This window comes from Daphnia pulex, chromosome 11, assembly GCF_021134715.1.
Source record: "Daphnia pulex isolate KAP4 chromosome 11, ASM2113471v1".
In the NCBI taxonomy this organism is placed as follows: domain Eukaryota; kingdom Metazoa; phylum Arthropoda; class Branchiopoda; order Diplostraca; family Daphniidae; genus Daphnia; species Daphnia pulex.
Genome location: NC_060027.1, coordinates 1,742,535 through 1,759,736, shown reverse-complemented (window position 1 = coordinate 1,759,736; position 17,202 = coordinate 1,742,535). Strand labels below are relative to the sequence as shown.

General features: G+C 40.0%; 5 protein-coding genes and 1 long non-coding RNA gene across 11 annotated transcripts; 5 read left to right on the top strand and 1 right to left on the bottom strand.

Annotated features, from left to right (window-relative positions):
- The first annotated feature begins 33 nt into the window (after window positions 1-33).
- Window positions 34-5,429, top strand: LOC124207777. Its single transcript, XM_046605395.1, has 9 exons — window positions 34-287; window positions 384-624; window positions 693-1,067; window positions 1,144-1,287; window positions 1,358-1,584; window positions 1,664-2,450; window positions 2,520-2,627; window positions 2,707-2,853; window positions 2,923-5,429. The coding sequence occupies exons 1-9, from the start codon at window positions 34-36 to the stop codon at window positions 5,200-5,202; spliced, it is 4,563 nt and encodes a 1,520-aa protein (XP_046461351.1). The 3' UTR covers window positions 5,203-5,429.
- Window positions 5,430-5,580: 151 nt separating this feature from the next.
- On the top strand, window positions 5,581-8,148 carry LOC124207780 (serine/threonine-protein kinase/endoribonuclease IRE1-like). 2 transcript variants are annotated; one of them, XM_046605401.1, is made up of 6 exons: window positions 5,581-6,019; window positions 6,089-6,555; window positions 6,655-6,818; window positions 6,872-7,006; window positions 7,074-7,300; window positions 7,365-8,148. In XM_046605401.1, exons 1-6 carry the CDS (start codon window positions 5,760-5,762, stop codon window positions 7,969-7,971), a joined length of 1,860 nt encoding a protein of 619 aa, XP_046461357.1. In that variant the 5' UTR covers window positions 5,581-5,759; the 3' UTR covers window positions 7,972-8,148. The 2 variants fall into 2 exon arrangements, with proteins under 2 accessions (XP_046461357.1, XP_046461358.1); XM_046605402.1 differs by having other exon boundaries at window positions 6,884-7,006; window positions 7,365-8,111.
- Window positions 8,149-8,887: 739 nt separating this feature from the next.
- Window positions 8,888-17,056, top strand: LOC124207778 (serine-rich adhesin for platelets-like). Of its 4 annotated transcripts, none has more exons than XM_046605398.1 (6): window positions 8,888-9,027; window positions 9,110-9,932; window positions 10,000-10,128; window positions 15,976-16,453; window positions 16,524-16,694; window positions 16,776-17,056. In XM_046605398.1, the coding sequence occupies exons 1-6, from the start codon at window positions 8,944-8,946 to the stop codon at window positions 16,939-16,941; spliced, it is 1,851 nt and encodes a 616-aa protein (XP_046461354.1). In that variant the 5' UTR covers window positions 8,888-8,943; the 3' UTR covers window positions 16,942-17,056. The 4 variants fall into 4 exon arrangements, with proteins under 4 accessions (XP_046461354.1, XP_046461352.1, XP_046461355.1 ...); XM_046605396.1 differs by lacking the exons at window positions 15,976-16,453; window positions 16,524-16,694 and adding exons at window positions 10,190-10,853; window positions 10,924-11,094; XM_046605399.1 differs by having other exon boundaries at window positions 16,524-16,703; window positions 16,776-16,895.
- Window positions 12,029-13,999, top strand: LOC124207781. Of its 2 annotated transcripts, none has more exons than XM_046605403.1 (6): window positions 12,029-12,186; window positions 12,238-12,598; window positions 12,666-12,823; window positions 12,886-13,087; window positions 13,156-13,386; window positions 13,449-13,999. In XM_046605403.1, the coding sequence occupies exons 1-6, from the start codon at window positions 12,100-12,102 to the stop codon at window positions 13,913-13,915; spliced, it is 1,506 nt and encodes a 501-aa protein (XP_046461359.1). In that variant the 5' UTR covers window positions 12,029-12,099; the 3' UTR covers window positions 13,916-13,999. The 2 variants fall into 2 exon arrangements, with proteins under 2 accessions (XP_046461359.1, XP_046461360.1); XM_046605404.1 differs by having other exon boundaries at window positions 12,060-12,186; window positions 12,250-12,598.
- Window positions 14,407-14,743, bottom strand: LOC124207785. Its single transcript, XR_006880133.1, has 2 exons — window positions 14,665-14,743; window positions 14,407-14,603 (listed from the first exon to the last, which is right to left on the bottom strand). It is a non-coding gene; the product is annotated as an uncharacterized LOC124207785 (long non-coding RNA).
- Window positions 14,670-15,700, top strand: LOC124207782. Its single transcript, XM_046605405.1, has 2 exons — window positions 14,670-14,799; window positions 14,878-15,700. The coding sequence occupies exons 1-2, from the start codon at window positions 14,716-14,718 to the stop codon at window positions 15,592-15,594; spliced, it is 801 nt and encodes a 266-aa protein (XP_046461361.1). The 5' UTR covers window positions 14,670-14,715; the 3' UTR covers window positions 15,595-15,700.
- Window positions 17,057-17,202: the final 146 nt, after the last annotated feature.

Genomic DNA, 17,202 nt, shown 5'->3' with positions numbered 1-17,202 from the left:
TAACGTTCTGTATTCTTAGATGATTAAGAGAAAATGGCAGAAATTTGTTTTGGAGATTTACAATTCAGTGCGTCTTCAGCCAACCTTTTGGGAAGTGACGGCAACGGCCAAGGAGTCTTCAAAGGAACTTTTAAAGGTCAGCCAGTCGCTGTGAAACAATTTTTAGTGAACAGCACGGATAGTCAGATAAGTGGGCACCAAGATGAGCAGCACTGGGAAAAGTTGCTCAAATTGTGTTACAATAATCTAGTTCAGTACTTACAGTGTAGCATCCAAGATGATATCCGGTAAAACACACTATTTCTACTAGCATTAATTAATCATTTAATTTTAAATTCTGAAATATGGGCTCTGAAGGATTTTCTTGATGCATATATTTACAGTTACCTTGTGATGGAATTATGTCAGGGATCAATGCTGGACTATTGCCGCAAAACACTTGACGAGAGTGTTGCATCGCATGTCAAAGCAACTGATGTCATGTGGCAAATAGCCTGCGGTCTTGATTATCTTCACCGCCAAAAATTCCAGCACGGAAATTTAAAGTTGGAAAATGTCCTGTTTTGGAAAAGAGATTCAAAATCCAAGCGGGTTGTTGTGAAATTAGCAGGATACGGATGCAAGGTAATAATTTATTGACACTCAGCAGTGTAGTGATAGGGTACAATGCTCTTTACCTTTAATAATTGCAGGATGCCAAAACCGATCTATTCCAACTCGGTTGCTTGTTTTACTCTGCTGCAACTAAAGAAGAAGCCGAGCCGAATGAATCCGTCCCTCTTGACAGTCTTACTGAAATCGATGCTAACTTCAGAGCCCTCGCCTTTGATTTAATCAGCCTTCTTGTTCATGGATGCCTTTCAAACAGTGTCGTCGAAGCAGGCACAATACTGCGACACCCTTTATTTACCCGTTTCACAGACGAAGGACGATCAAGGCTGATCCAAGATTTAATGGATGATAAAGTGGGTCTGATATTGAACGATGAAGAAAAGCTGCAGAAATGGTTCGAGTCAGTAGATGAGGGCAAGTTCCAAGATGAAGAATTTGACGATTTAAAGGAAATTGTAAGTCAGAAGATGGAATGAAAAAATATTTTCCATTATTTACAAATTTGTACGCTCCTAAGTTGTTTTTTATTAGCTTCTTGAATCAGAAACTATAGACAGCTTCAAAATAGTGGGTGAAGCTTTCAAAACCACACCTAGATTATTCTCTGAATATATTTGGCATTGCACCATTAGAACTGGAGAAACGCCCATCGTCGTGCCCAAAGGAAATAATAAAGTAAGAACTCTTGTTACGTTGTTCACTGATTTTTTTTTTTTTTTTTTTTTTAGCGAAGTCTTTTTTTTAGCCCCACTCCATAGAAATACAAGAAGAACTTGGAAAAGGAACTTACGGCAAAGTTTACAAATGCGATTATACGGACGGATATGGAAACGCATTCTCAGCTGCTTGCAAGAAGTGCAATCCGAAGCCAGAAGCCGAGGACGTGTTTAAGAGAGAAATTGAGACCCTTCGTAAACTAAATCACTTGTTCGTCGTCAAATATCTTGATGTTACCGAAAAGCATTCTAAAACGTATTTACATTTTACCAGCATCAATTAGTAGTTAAATCGTAATTGTAACTTGAATATTGGTATTGGTTTCTTGAATTAGATTCATTGTGATGGAGTTGTGCGAAGGATCTTTAAAAGATTACGTCGAAGGGAAGTTGGAACGAATCCCTAAAGACTCGCTAGATGAAAAGATCCTTATCGGCCAAGTTGCCCTTGGTCTCGCCTACATACACGACAAGGGAATAATTCACAAGGATTTGAAACTGGAAAATGTTCTCCTCAAGCGCCACTCCCCTCGTTTGGTTTTAGCCAAAATTGCCGATTTCGGATTCGCCAAGGAACTTAAACCGGGCAGATCCGAGTTCAGTGAAACTGAACATCCCGGCACACCGACTTACATGGCACCCGAACTACTCAGTGCTCCTGGTGAAACCTACCCAGCCTCGTTCGCTAGCGATGTTTACGCTTTTGGAATTACAATTGCGCGGATTGTACTCAAAGGAAAACATCTTTTCAGTTCCAACGAAATTTGGCGAAACATATCCATGGTTAAAGGTCTGGTTCCACCAAATCTTCAAAATCTAAGTTGGGATTTGATTGACCTGATTCTCAAGTTAACCGACAAAGATCCTGGAAAACGTCCTAAGATGATCCTAGTGTTGCGTCATCCTTATTTTGTTTTGACGAACGACCGAACCAAACGACATTTTTCCGATCAACTTTGGGCTGCTTTCACGTTTCTTCCGGAGAAAGATGAAATAAAACGGAAGAACGAAATATTCAGCAATCGCAATTTCCAAGAATGGTATGAAACTCTCTTCAAAGACAAGCCGAAAACTACAAAAGAAATTGAAAATATGACCAATACCTTTAATTTGTTTACAAGCGTGAGTATTTTTTGAGATAATACGGTAGTCAGTAGCTACTAGTATCTGTAACTACATTCAATATTCTAGTTACGACCTGGCGTTCATACTGACACTCTATTCCCTACAAAACAATACCAAAAAACAATTAAGGAAGCCATCAAATCCGAATATGACCCCAAAAATAAAATCAATCAGGTTGCAAATAAAATTGAATTTGTAAATATATTACGTGTAGGTAATGTAATAATATTCTGAATTTCCTTTCTTATTACAGATGGTTGCGGAACAAGGAATTCCACAAAATCTTTCTTGGCATCGATTATACAAGTTGATTCAACGCGCACCAAAGCTTTTCGTACCTTATTTTTGGTCTCATCTACCAGACATTTTAGTCAGTCATTCAAACCCATTGGGAAATTCGGTAACATGTTACTAGCTTTTTATCTAATTTCTTATGTACTAGTCCTTTCACCTCTCTTTTTATCAGCAGATTATTCCAGAGTTAGAATGGAGTAGTTTGTACTACGACGACGAGGAACTCATTGACGAGCTATGGAGCATCAAGTACTCGGAAAACTCTGAAAATGATAGAGAAACTATCAGCGAAACTATTGGAACATTGCGCAAATGCAACGTTTCAGAACGAGTATGGTCTTCGTTACTAAATCAGTATGGGGTGAAAGCTGCAGCAGCATTGGTTTACAGTGCAATTCAAAGCAACGCCCATAATGCTGCTAAAGTTACTGAAATGATTTTACAAAGATGTGGGATCACCGAGGGAATGTCAAAAATAGTTCAAATTACTGCCTGTAATGGAGGAGACTGGGCTGCTGAAATAATGCAAGTAGTTTTGAAACATGGAGGACATCCGAACGCGCCCTCTCCACCTAACGGATGCACTCCACTTCACTGCGCGGTTCAAAACCCATCTCATCAGGGACCGAAAATTGTGGAGCTTCTTCTTCGACAGGGGGGAGATCCAAATGCTAAGCAAACATTAATTGAACTCACGGCTATCCACTTCGCAGCGCTTAACCAAGGGGACGATGCGGCTGAGATTTTGAAGCAACTCCTTGACAGTGGAGGCGCTTTTGATGCAGTCGTTAAAGGAAACGACGGGTTTATAGAACCAATTCATTTAGCAACGATGAACATTGGAGAATCTGCTTTGGAATTATTAGATTTGCTTCTTAAGAAAAAACAAGCTTTGCAACAAGACATCAACTTCATTACTGAACACACTGGAATATCGTTAGTCCATTTAGCAATATTAAACAATGGAGATTGCGGATCAAAAATCCTGAAAAAATTGATTGAAAACGGCGCAAATCCAAACATTTGTGATAAAAAGAAACGCACACCACTTCATCGAGCAGTCGACAACGAAGAGCATCAGGATATTGAAATTATAACTATTCTTTTAGAAAATGGCAGCGATCCTAATGCCGTTGACGAATTGGGTCAAACACCAGTCCATTACGCAACTGAGAACGAAGGAGAATTCGCTCACGAAAAGGTGAAACTTTTATTAGCTTCTGGGGGGGATTTGACTATTAAAGATTTAGAAGAACTCACTCCTGTTCATTACGCCTTACTGAATATTGGCCTTTGTGGTAATGAAATAAGGAAACTAGTCGGTGTCGATGAAAAAAAAGCGAATACTCCTCTCAATAACAACGGAGAAACACTTCTTCATCGGATTAGTGGAAATGTTGATCTATCATGTGATGATCAAATTAAACATGTTCAACTAATACTTGATAATGGAGGGAATCCCAATGCTGTGGATATCCTTGGACGCTCTCCTGTTCACTACGCTGTTAATCAAAATGAATCAAGTGCTTGTTTGGCTGTTTTGCAACGGCTGCTTCAAAACGGAGGAGACCCTAATCTTCCTGATAAAAAACGAACCACTCCTGTTCACTTTGCAGCCGATTGCGTCAGTGAATCAGCACCTGAAAAGATTAAGATCCTTCTAGAAAATGGCGGAGACGCAAACGTTAGTGGTAACAACGGTCTTACTCCCCTACATATGGCCGGAGCGAATTTGGGAATCCACGGAACCAAACTGATAGAAATCCTAATCGAATACGGAGGCAATCCCAATGCTGTGGATGAGTTTGGACGCTCCCCTGTACACACCGCAGTATTCCAGAAGGAAACTGTTGTCTTATCCAATTTGCAGATGCTGTTGAAAAATGGGGGAGATCCTAATCTTATCGATAAAAAGGAACAATGCTTTCCCATTCACTATGCAGCCGATAGCGTCAACGAAACAGCACCTGAACAAATGAAGATCCTCCTAGAAAATGGTGGAGATGCAAACGTAAGGGGTTTAAACGGGACAACGCCACTTCATTTTGCTGCTGCGAATCTGGGAATTCACGGGACTAAACTAACGAGACTGTTGCTTGAACACGGAGCGAATCCTAATATTTCCGACTTTAATAAGCGCATACCTCTCCATATAGCAATCCTAAGTAAAAACGACCAATCAAGATTAGACACGATCAAGTTATTACTTGAAAATGGAGGAAACCCAAATGCTAGTGACAGAATGGGAATGACACCAGTCCACTATGTCATTCCAGCTAATAGAAGTAGTTCGTTGAATGTGTTGACATTTCTACTAGAACACGGTGGAAGCATCTTGCAGGAAGACAAGTTAGGACAGACGCCGTACCGTTTAGCCACTCAAATAGGAAACAAGCAATATTGCCATCCCGAAGTTAAAAAATTGATAGTAAAAACATACCGTAAAATGAAATAAATTAACAATTTATATGCTTGCTGCGCCTATGTACACTGTATATTGTACAGCACATACAAGCCAATATTCTAATTAAGTTCTGGTCTATGAATTTTTTAAAATCTATCTTGTACTGGATTCATTAATGGCAAATTAAAAAATCAAAGTACTTTCATTTCTACACACAACGACCTCTGGACATCGAAAATGCTAGCTGCAATACAAATTATATATACATTCTTCTAAAAATAAATTTTTTCCCCCTTTTGAACGGTTATTCAAACAAAAAATTAACAAGAACATGATAGTGATTGAATCACTTCTACTCTGAAATTGCGTTTACAAAACAGCTGCTTTGCTACTTGTACAATGTACATTGTTCCATTGCGTTTCATCATCACTAGGCTACTGATAGTATAGTAAACCGCTTATCTGTTTATCAGCTTATCTCGATGAGAAGCACAACTTGTCTACAGAAAAAAGTTACATTAGTTGGGGCTGAAAGAAAAATCAATTGCAACTTTTCGACTCTGTTTCCATTTGTAAAAATGAAGGTGATTGTGAACTTGTGAACTGTTATGGCTGAGTCAAAGAAAACTTCGTCGTGCCCAATAACTTTTATCAAGGAAACCGGTACCAGTTACATGAAAAATGATGTGCTTGGTAAAGGCAGTTATGGTATTGTTTTTCGTGGTTATCATCAAGACAAAGAAGTAGCTGTCAAAAGACTCGAGTTACACAGACTAGATGTAAAGGACCGTGAAATCAAGTTTCAAATAAAATTTGAGCATGAAAACGTTCTCAAAATTTTAGCAGCTGAAGAGGATGAAATTTTCAGGTAATAATTATCATTTTAAATTAATTCACATTTCAGAAGTTCATTTCCATTGAAATATTGTAAAAACAGATACATCGTCCTAGAATTGTGTGCAGGGACACTCGAAGAAGTGATTGCCAAAAAGTATCAAGGTCCAGCGCTGTCAACCGACATAGAAGTCATGTACCAAATTGCCAACGGCCTTGAATACATGCACTCGGAAAAAGTGATTCACCGCGACATCAAACCGGAAAACATTTTGATTTCCTTGAAAGGTCACATGAAATTATCGGATTTCGGGTTAAGTAAAGAAATCAGCACACGAGACACCTGTTCCATGAGTGGAACTAAAGGGACTCTTCTGTGGATGGCGCCTGAATTACGTGGCAATAACGAACACATCAAAGCAACACCGAAATGTGACGTTTTTTCAAGTGGTTGCGTCTTTTTTGAATTCCTCGTGCGAGAAAATGGGGTGGTTCACCCGTTTGGAGATACGGTTGACCATATCGAAGTACAGCTCAATATTCGCCAGGGTAAACCAGTAAATATGGAGAGTAAGTATAACTTAATTCGCATCGACGTTTTCTTTTCCCATTCACTAGAAGGGTGGTCAAATCACTGTAAAACAATAAAAATAACTATTGTTCTTTTAGGGTTGCTTCATTGTAATCATTTTGAAGATATTAAAAGTCTTATTAAAGGAATGATTGAATGTGATCCAGAAAAGAGAATGACTTCAACAAAAGTAAAAAAATGGCTCATTAATTTAATCTGTCAACACACGCAAGGAGAGAGGGGAGAGAGGAAGCTCCCTGACGTAAGTTGAGCAAATAATACGGGATGAATTGATTTTATCAAATTGATTTTAAGTTTTTCTCCAAGGTTCATGTCACGACCAACATAGAGAACGAGGTATTAAAAACCACACCTCAATCATTATCAGAATATATTTGTCATAGTACCGCCCGATCTGGATCTGGCATCGTGCCCAAGGAAAATGATAAGGTAAGAATCATTCACAAATTTACTAAGGCTTGTTAAGTCTGTGTGAAACTTTTTTTTTACTTTTTAGACCTATTCCATTGAAATACAAGAAGAACTGGGAAAAGGAACTTACGGCAAAGTGTACAAATGCAAGTATACTGATGGAAATGGAAACGTATTCCCGGCTGCTTGCAAGAAGTACAATCCAAAGCCAGAAGCCGAGGGCGTGTTTAAGAGAGAAATTGAGACCCTTCGTAAACTAGATCACTTGTCCATCGTCAAATATCTTGATGCCGTCGAAAAGGGTCCAGCAAAGTATTGACACTATCTACCAGCTTATTTCAATCGTAATTGAGACTTTATTGGTTTCTTGAATCAGAATCATTGTGATGGAGTTGTGCGAGGGATCTTTAAAGGATTACTTCGAAGGGAAGTTAAAATGGATCCCTAAAGACTCCCTAGATGAAAAGATCCTTGTGAGACAAGTCATTCTTGGTCTCGCTTACATTCACAACAAGGGAATAATTCACAAGGATTTGAAACTGGAAAATATTCTCCTCAAGCGCCACTCCCCTCGTTTGGTTTTAGCCAAAATTGCCGATTTCGGATTCGCTATAGAACTGGAACGGGGCAAAACCGAATTCAGTGAGACTTCGCATCCCGGCACAGAGACTTACATGGCACCCGAACTTCTCAATGCTCCCGAAGACGCCTACCCAGCCTCTTTCGCTAGCGATGTTTACGCTTTGGGGATTACAATTGCGCGGATTGTACTCAAAGGAAAACATCCTTTCAGTTCTAATAAAACCTGGCGAAACATATCAATGATTAAAGGTCTGGTTCCACCAAATCTTCCAAACCTAAGTTGGGATCTGATTGACTTGATTCTCAAGTTAGTCGACAAAGATCCTGGAAAACGCCCTGATATGTTCCAAGTGTTGCTTCATCCTTATTTCGTCCTGCAGGACAACCGCAAAATGAAATGAACTACACTGTGTGTATGCTCCTTCGTGAATGCAACAAAAGTAGGATCAGTATTGGCGAAAAAGTTTTGTGTATTTCGAGTTTTATCTTTCAGAATTGATTCCTATTACACTCTACAATACCAGACATTTTTAAACTGAAAATAGAACTCGCAATACAAATTGTTCTAAAGCAAAAAAAAAAATCCCTTTCGTTTGTTCATTTCTTTGTTGTTGCAACGAACCGATCCGTGGATGCTAACAGAAAAATGATAGTGAAAAGGATCATTTCCAATTCTGAGAAATTGTGTCGGGTTTAGAACAGTACTTAGAACACCAATAAAATTACTGAAGCAAGAATTTGATTCTATTAAAAGAATAACGACGAGATTTAAAGTTTAAACTATTAGGCCTATACGCAATAGATGAAATCGCACAGGCCCAGTTTCGTGAGAAATAAATAAAAAGTGGAGAAAAACAAACACGGATCAACACGGATAAGACTTGTGACTTTTCACATGCAAGCTATTCTTTAGGGCTTACAACTTTTGTTTTCTTAAATGTTTGGGGCAACAAATCATTTAGGATTTTCTTTTGTCAGTTCTTATCCTACTGTGCAGTTGCCGACGTAAAAGACATCCGGAAAGAATCGAGATAGCAGTGACAGATGAAGCAAGTGATGGCGATTTCACTAGCCAGCTTCTGTACGACGACAACTGACTTTCGTTTCTGGACGATTACAAAACAAAAGTGGAGATAAAAACAAAAAATCCGTTGGTTCATATAGCTTAGCTAGCTTGGAAAACACTACCCCTGACAATCCTTGCTCTGACTCAAGTCACAGAGTTACACAAAAATTGGTTTCAGTGTAAAGCGTGGATTGAAACTTTTGGGTTTGCATAGTGGAACCACACACACGAAAAAATAAAACCAAAAAAAGGGAAGAACAGTTCAACATTCAAGACTATCCCGAGTTGAATTGATCTTTATTGTTGCATGGTGAACAAAAAAAAATCATCTACAATGAAACTGACTGGGACTATTCATCATCCTAGAACTGTTGTAACTGTTCCTTTCTTTGTAAGTCCACTTTAACGTGATTTTACTACTACTTATTGAGTCTACATAATAAGGTTTTAACTTACTTTTCAAATTGTGGCAGCTGCTTTTCTTATTGAGCTCGGTCGGTCGAACAGATGCTGTTGATTGCGGAAATTGCTTTTGCAGTGAAGATGTCGTCACGGGTTACCAGAACGTAATTTGCCTTGGAGTTCCCTTCACAGAGATACAAAACACCTTCACTGGAAACACGGGATTTGTTAATATTAATCGTTTCGATATGGTACCGAAAATTGGAGACACTCAAATACCTGCTGGACTGCTGGGCATCCATAAAGCACGGATCATTCATCTTGCCAGTTGCGGAAATAATCTCATGGAAATCGATCGCAATGCTTTCCAGTCGTCTGCTACCACCATGGAAGAGTTTGTTGTCTACGATTGCAACGTTGCGTCTTTGGTGTGGACATTTTTGGACAGTTTTACTAGTGTAAACCTGTTGCAGTTGGAAGGTGCTACCGGTATCCAATCCCTGGGAAATTTACCTTCACTTCCCAGTCTCAAATGGCTGTCCATCACCGATTGCAAAGGATTCAGTTCACTCAATTTTCCTGGGTCATCTCTCGGTGGCTTGCAAAACCTCATCATGACGGAAAATGTGGAACTGACTGATGGAAAAGCTGAGTCGATCCTAGCAACGTTGAATGGGGCTAGTAAATTAGAAATTGTTTCTTTGAAAAACAACCCATCGATCACAGCCATTCCGAATACGATGGCCAATTTAGTCACTTTACATTCGTTGGATGTTTCCTTGTGTGACATAAATTCCATCTCTTCCGGCTCTCTTTCCTTCTCCGCCGATGTCAAATTGCTAGACCTCACGAAAAATTCTCTATCAGACATCTCTGATGACTCTTTCGAAAAAGGTATTTAATATTAAGTTCATAGAGACAAAGTAAGTCTTTTTTAAATGTTATTCTATTCTATATCAAGGTTATTATGGCAACGCGAACGTTTCACTCGATGGTAACCAATTGACAAAATTCAGTTCGACCGTTTTCCTGAAAATCCTGGCGGAAATGCAAACTTCCAAAACACCTGGCAGTGTCTCCATTAGAAACAGTTAAAACTATTTTGCATTTGATTTGCAAGTATCATTCTAACTATTTAATTAAAATAACAGACCCCGTAAAATGCGACGATTGCCAAATGGCCTGGCTCATCCGCGACTATCCAGAGCTGCTGCCATTCGTCTCCGGACAATGTTCCAACGCAACGGACTTTCAGGATCTCAATCCCAGTTGGTACGATGATCAACTCTGTGAAGCCTTGACTACCACCGAACAACCGACGACAACATTTGAACCCACAACAACATTTGAACCAACAACATCGTCTGATTCGACTACAACGTTTGAAACGACTCAAGAAACTGAATCAACAACAGAAACTGTACAGTCAACAATATCTGAATCGACCACCCAAACCACTGCAAATAGCACAATATCTATCGACACGACTGTCGTTCAAGTGTCCACTACGTCATCATCGTCAATGCCAACCGATTCACAGACAACTACAAACCCCACAAGCCTCAGTAGTGGAATGACAACGTCTTCCACAGGATCGTCAACAGCGACTAGTGATGTTAACTCAACAACGACGACTGGGAATCCCAATAGTAGCATAACTACGACATCGACTTCATCCAGTTCCGGTTCTAGCACCACCCAAGCGCCGGATCCACCTGCCGAAATTAATTACGACATTTTCTTTTACATCCTTTACGGCATTTTAGGTGGCATCGCCTTAATTTTGATTATTGGATTCATCTTTCTGGATTACCAGTCAGTTTCCTTCTTCATTAAATGTTCATTTAACAACATAAGTTTTTAATCCAATTGAATTGTCGCACAGGAGAAGGAGAGCATTAAGGGCAAGGACAAGTTTCAATAATTCTTCTTCGCGTGACTCATCCTTACCTCGACGGATGGATCCTGAAAACTACAATCCTCGATCCCTGGAGCAAAGAAATTACGTCCGAATGCCGGAACCTCGTCCGCCAACATCTACCGACAATTATTTGAGGTGAGTTTTCGATATAATGTTGTTATTTTTCAATTGGGTTACATCGAATTAATTATTGGTGATGGATCAGAAATTACCCGCAGAGTGCAGGACAACCCTACAGGGGTCCTGCTACGATTACCACGCCCTATCAACAGCCGCCATCCGCCAAGAATCAACCACCTCCGGTTCCGCCAACTGGTCGAGTAAGAGGATTAAGAAGAGCTGGATTCTAATTTTCCACAACATCTAAGACATCTAAAACAAACAAAGAAACGTGATTTATCACGCCGTGTACATAATCACCATGTAATAAAATGTATGCTATCATCAGTAAATATCTAATGTGCGTGATGAAGCGTTATACAGTAAAAAGTTACACCAGCAAAATTATATCCGGGAAATAAAAAGGTAACAGGCAACAAAAAAATGAAGCAATGGAGGAAAATTAATTTGTGCAATTAAGGTTTCCGGGTACGTTGTTTGCGCGTGTGTGTTCTTTAATGTTGCACATGCGCAGAAAATAATTTGATAAGCACCAACAATAAACAAGCTAATACTTGAACACCTCTTGCAAGAAATAAACTATAAAACATTTTTTCTTATGTCCTAGAATTTCATTTACAAAACGACACGTAACGTATTGGAATTATTGGATATTCCAAAACACAGGTATTTTTGGTTCTAGGCCAGACATCACCTGGGGACTTTTTTTTCCATAATATACCCAGTGTATTTGTCCAGCCGGTTTGGTTTTTTCGATTGATAAGGGCAGTTTTGTAATCCGTCGCTTGACGGCCTAACATTTCACTAGGGATTAATCTGTGTGGTCGGCCGTCTTTGTTGGGCACGAAGTTTTAAGCCAGGCTTTTCTTTGACACACAAAGCTATAGTGTTGATAGCATATTTACAGAAATGTCGACCCCATGTTGAAATAACCTATTCTAATTTTCCAAGTTCGAATTGATTACTACACACGAAAAGCGCTAGCATAAAAGGCATTTAGTTCCAAACGTCTAATAGACAATGTTGGTCAGAATTTTCGTCAGCTGTTTGGTGCTGGTGATTTCGAGCGCCCAAGACACACCCTACGATTTTCAGCCGCAATATGACGTAAGAATATTTTTATCATCAGGTTAATTTACTCTGCTACGCCAAATGTAGGAATCTTTTCAGGGCACAGTCATGGCCAGATTGGATCAGCTGGAAGCCAAAGTTCTGGACCAAGAACTTCAACTGAATTCCGCCAACGATCAAATCAATTCCTTAAAGGAGCAAGTCCAGCGACTCGAGTCCGTCTTGCTGGTCAACATTTCCAACAATTTAAAGTCTCGAATAACGGAGGATAAAACCAGTAAAGTAATTGGTGTCTCACCTTATTCGGCCATATTCTCGCCGAGGACGTGCCTGGAAGCCCGAGACAGTGGCCTGCCGGAATTCAAAGAGTCCGGAATGTACTGGATTGATCCGGATGGAATCGGCATAGGCGATGGAGCCATTTACGTTCATTGCGACATGAAAACAGGTGAATTTTGAGAAAATGGATGACACTTTCAGAGGGAAATTTAAATTTAGATTAATTGATTATTCAGGAACAACTTCCCTTGGACACGATAGCGAAGAGACAATTGAGATACCCAAATGCACCGATCCTGGTTGTTATTCGAGATCGATCCTTTACCAAAACACAACTGCCAAACAAGCGAAAGCTCTGGCCGAATTTTCAGCAGAGTGTCATCAAACTATTCAAGTACAATTGGATTCAATAGAATTATAAAATTGTTTGGTTCTTATTTCAATAGTAAATTGCAGGTGAATTGTCTTGGGGGACCTTTTACGGTAGAAGGCATCGACTACGCTTGGTGGAACGATGTGGATGGCGAAATTCAAACATTTTGGTCTGGTTCTGACGCCACCGTTCACACCTGTCAGTGTGGCATTGATGATTATTGCGTCCGTCCCGATCTGGAATGCAATTGCGACGCTAATGTGGCTGTCCCATTATCAGATAACGGTATCGTATTTTAGCCTTAATATGTTTGCCAAGACTTAATATCTTAATTTTCTACTGATGTAATACAGGAAAAATTACGCTTAAAAACGTTCTGCCGGTAACCAAATTGAATTTCGGACGAACGATTCATAACGGAGGAAGCCACACCCTGGGAAAATTGATATGTTCCGGCAAGTCGATTTCTCCTGTTTATCCAAGATCTTGTGCGGATTTGTGGCGGATTGGCTACACCCTCAACGGACTGTATCCCATTCAAGGAGACAAACACGTCGAGTTTGTCCACTGTGATTTCACGTTAGGTAACAGAAAATAGCTGGAGCTTTTATCGTTTCTTAAGTGTAACCGTTCAATTAATCACCAGGGCAAAATGTGGCGCAAAATAGAATTGGATACGTGGACGTCAAATCGGAACCTGTCCAATTTTACGTGCAAAGTTCAACGAGTATCTCTGTGCCCAATAAAGATTCTCCGATTATTTTCAACGTCACGGTACTTAATGAGGGAGGCGCTATGGACATTTCAACGGGCATATTCACCGCCCCAAAGTCCGGCACGTACTTGTTCGACTTCTCTGGAGTCAGCGAGCCCTCCACGGGAGTTTTCAGTGTCGTCTTTTATGTCAACGGCGTTCAAAAGGGGTCTTCGTTTGCTGATGATTTGCGCCAGTTCACTGTGACACTTCCGTCTATTTGGCATCTGAATAAGGGCGACGAGGTGAAATTGTCAATTTCCCCGACAGTCGGAACGCTTTTCAGTAATAATTTGTACGGACCGTTGCTACATTTTACAGGCATTCTGCTTGAAGAAGAAATTTTCACAGTTATATAATATAACACAAGCATAACTTAATTTGTATCAAAGTTCGATTTTCGCTTCCGGATAGAAAAAAGATAATACACGATGAAAAATGAATCAAATATTTCTGAGTCATTCCTCCTTGTGATAAGCTTACGAGCAATATGACAACGCGATAAGGATCGGTCACTTCCACCTCTGCGAAATTGCGGCAGGTTTAGAAGGCCAATAAACTAATACTGCGCAATAAGAATTCGGTTTTTGTTGAATGAATAACGAGAACTTTAAAGTGGATGCTACTGTGCGCAATAGAAGGCATCGTCATTTTACGATAGGACCAATTCCGAGATAAAGAAAATAGAAATTGGAGAAATACAAACACGGATCAACACGGATAAGAAAACCAAATTTTGTTTTGTTAAACATTTGGAGCAGCATCCACCTAAGGTTTAAGGGCCGGAATACTAAATAAATCAAAGAATTCCGCAGAGAATCGAGATATAGACAAGCTTAAGTGATGACGATTTCACTATTGCCAGTTTCTGAATGACGACGACTGACTTTCTTTAAGGCGATTACAAAACGTACAAGTGGAGATAACGACATCGAATTACCTAGTTTTATGGCGAGGGCATTGGAAACGTTAACACCAGTCAGTAATCCTTGGCTTAAGTTCGCGGTGATACGCACAATATTTTTCTGAGTGTGAAAGTGGACTGAACTGAAACCGTAACAGGTGGATAGTGATACCAAACGGACTTGAAAAATTCAAAGTGACTTACAATTGCACATTCAAGATTATCCCGAGTTGGAGTCTGGGTCGTTTGTGCTGCATGGTCAAAACCAAAACCTCGTCCATAATGAATGGGAAAGGAAATGATCATCTTCCCAGCACTTTTATTGCTGTTCCATTCTTTGTAAGTATTTCTTACGTGATTCCACTACTAATTATTGCGTCTAATTAAAGTGTTAACTTACTTTTATAATTGTGGTAGCTGTTTTTGTTATTGGGTAGCATCGGTCGAACAGATGCTGTTGATTGCGGCAATTGCTTTTGTAGCGCAGATGTCGACACGGGTTACCAGAATGTCATTTGCCTTGGAATTCCCTTCACAGAGATACAAAACACCTTCACTGGAAACACGGGATTTGTTAATATTAATCGTTTCGATATGGTACCGAAAATTGGAGACACTCAAATACCTGCTGGACTGTTGGGCATCCATACAGCACGGATTATTCGTCTTGCCAGTTGCGGAGATAAGTTAATGACAATCCGTCGCAATGCTTTCCAGTCGTCTGCTACCACCATGGAAGAGTTTGTTGTCTACGATTGCAACATTGCATCTTTGGTGTGGACATTTTTGGACAGTTTTACTAGTGTAAACTTGTTGCAATTGGAAGGTGCCATCAATATCCAATCCCTGGGAAATTTACCTTCACTTCCCAGTCTCAAATGGCTAGCCGTCAACAATTGCAAAGGATTCAGTTCACTTAATTTCCCTGGGTCATCTCTCGGTGGCTTGGAAAACCTCATCATGACGGAAAATGTGGAACTGACTGATGGAAAAGCAGAGTCGATCCTAGCAACGTTGAATGGGGCTAGTAATTTAGAAATTGTGTCTTTGAAAAATAAACCCATCGATCACCGCCATCCCGAATACGTTGGCCAATTTAGTCGCTTTACATTCGTTGGATGTTTCCTTGTGTGACATAAATTCCATCTCTTCCGGCTCTCTTTCCTTCTCCGCCGATGTCAAATCGCTAGACCTCACGAAAAATTCTCTATCAGACATCTCTGATGACTCTTTCGAAAAAGGTATTTAATATTAAGTTCATAGAGTTAAAGTAAGTCTTTTTTAAATGTTATTCTATTCCATATCAAGGTTATTATGGCAACGCAAAAGTTTCACTCGACGGCAACCAGTTGACAAAATTTAGTTCGACCGTCTACAAGAAAATCCTGGCGGAAATGCAAACTTCCAAAACACCTGGCAGTGTCTCCATTAGAAACAGTTAAAACGTCTTACATCTGATTGCGTAATAACATCATAATTTTAATTTCTATGCATGCACGTTACCAAATATTACAGACCCCGTAAAATGCGACGATTGCCAAATGGCCTGGCTCATCCGCGACTATCGAGAGCTGCTGCCATTCGTCACCGGAAACTGTTCAAACGCAACAGAATTTCAGGATCTCAATCCCAGTTGGTACGATGACCAACTCTGCAAATCCGTGCTGACTACCACTACCAAACAACCAACGACTAGCGTCCAGCTGTCCACTACGTCGTCGACTATTACTAATCCAACAAGCCTTAATAGTGAATCAACAATGGCCTCCACAGGATCGCCAACAGTGACAAGGGATGTCGTCAGCCCAACGACGACTGAGAATTCCCATAGTAGCACAACCACGCTATCGACTTCATCCGGTTCCGGCAGCACCACCCAAGCGCCGGATCCACCTGCCGAAATTAATTACGACATTTTCTTTTACATCCTTTACGGCATTTTAGGTGGCATCGCCTTAATTTTGATTATTGGATTCATCTTTCTGGATTACCAGTCAGTTTCCTTCTTCATCAAATGTTCATTTAACAACATAAGTTTTTAATCCAATTGAATTGTCGCACAGGAGACGGAGGGCATTAAGGGCAAGGACAAGTTTCGATAATTCTTCTTCTTGTGGCTCTTCCTTTTCGGGATTTATGGATCCTGAAATGCACGATTCTCATTCCGTGGAGCAAAGAAATTACGTCCGAATGCCGGAACCTCGTCCGCCAACATCCCCTTACAATTATTTAGGGTAAATGATGTAAATAATGTTCTTGTGTTGCATTCTGTTATTGTACAAAATAATTAATTTTCTGTATGGCGGATGGATTAGAAACTACCAGCAGAGTGCAGGACAATCCTACAGAGGTCCTGCTGTGATTACCACGCCCTATCAACAGCGTCAACCCGCTAGAAATCCTCCATCTCCGGATCCGCCAACTGGCGGATTAACTGGTCGCGTACAAGGATTTAAAAAAGTTGAATTTTCAATGCCATAAGGGTTAAATACGAGGATCAAAATGAGCTGAATTGTTACCTGTCATAAGGTAGAAAAAAAACGTGTTCTATCTCGCCATGTGTATAATCGCCATGTAATAAAATTTATGCTATCAATAAATATCCAGCGCTTGGTAATTAAAAAAGTGTTCACGCATAGTAATTTTATACAATAAAGCGCAATAAAGGTTTCCGTAAATATTTTAACGGCTTTGTTGGGTTTTAGTTTATTCGCTGAAAGAATTTGGTTCATTATCAAAATA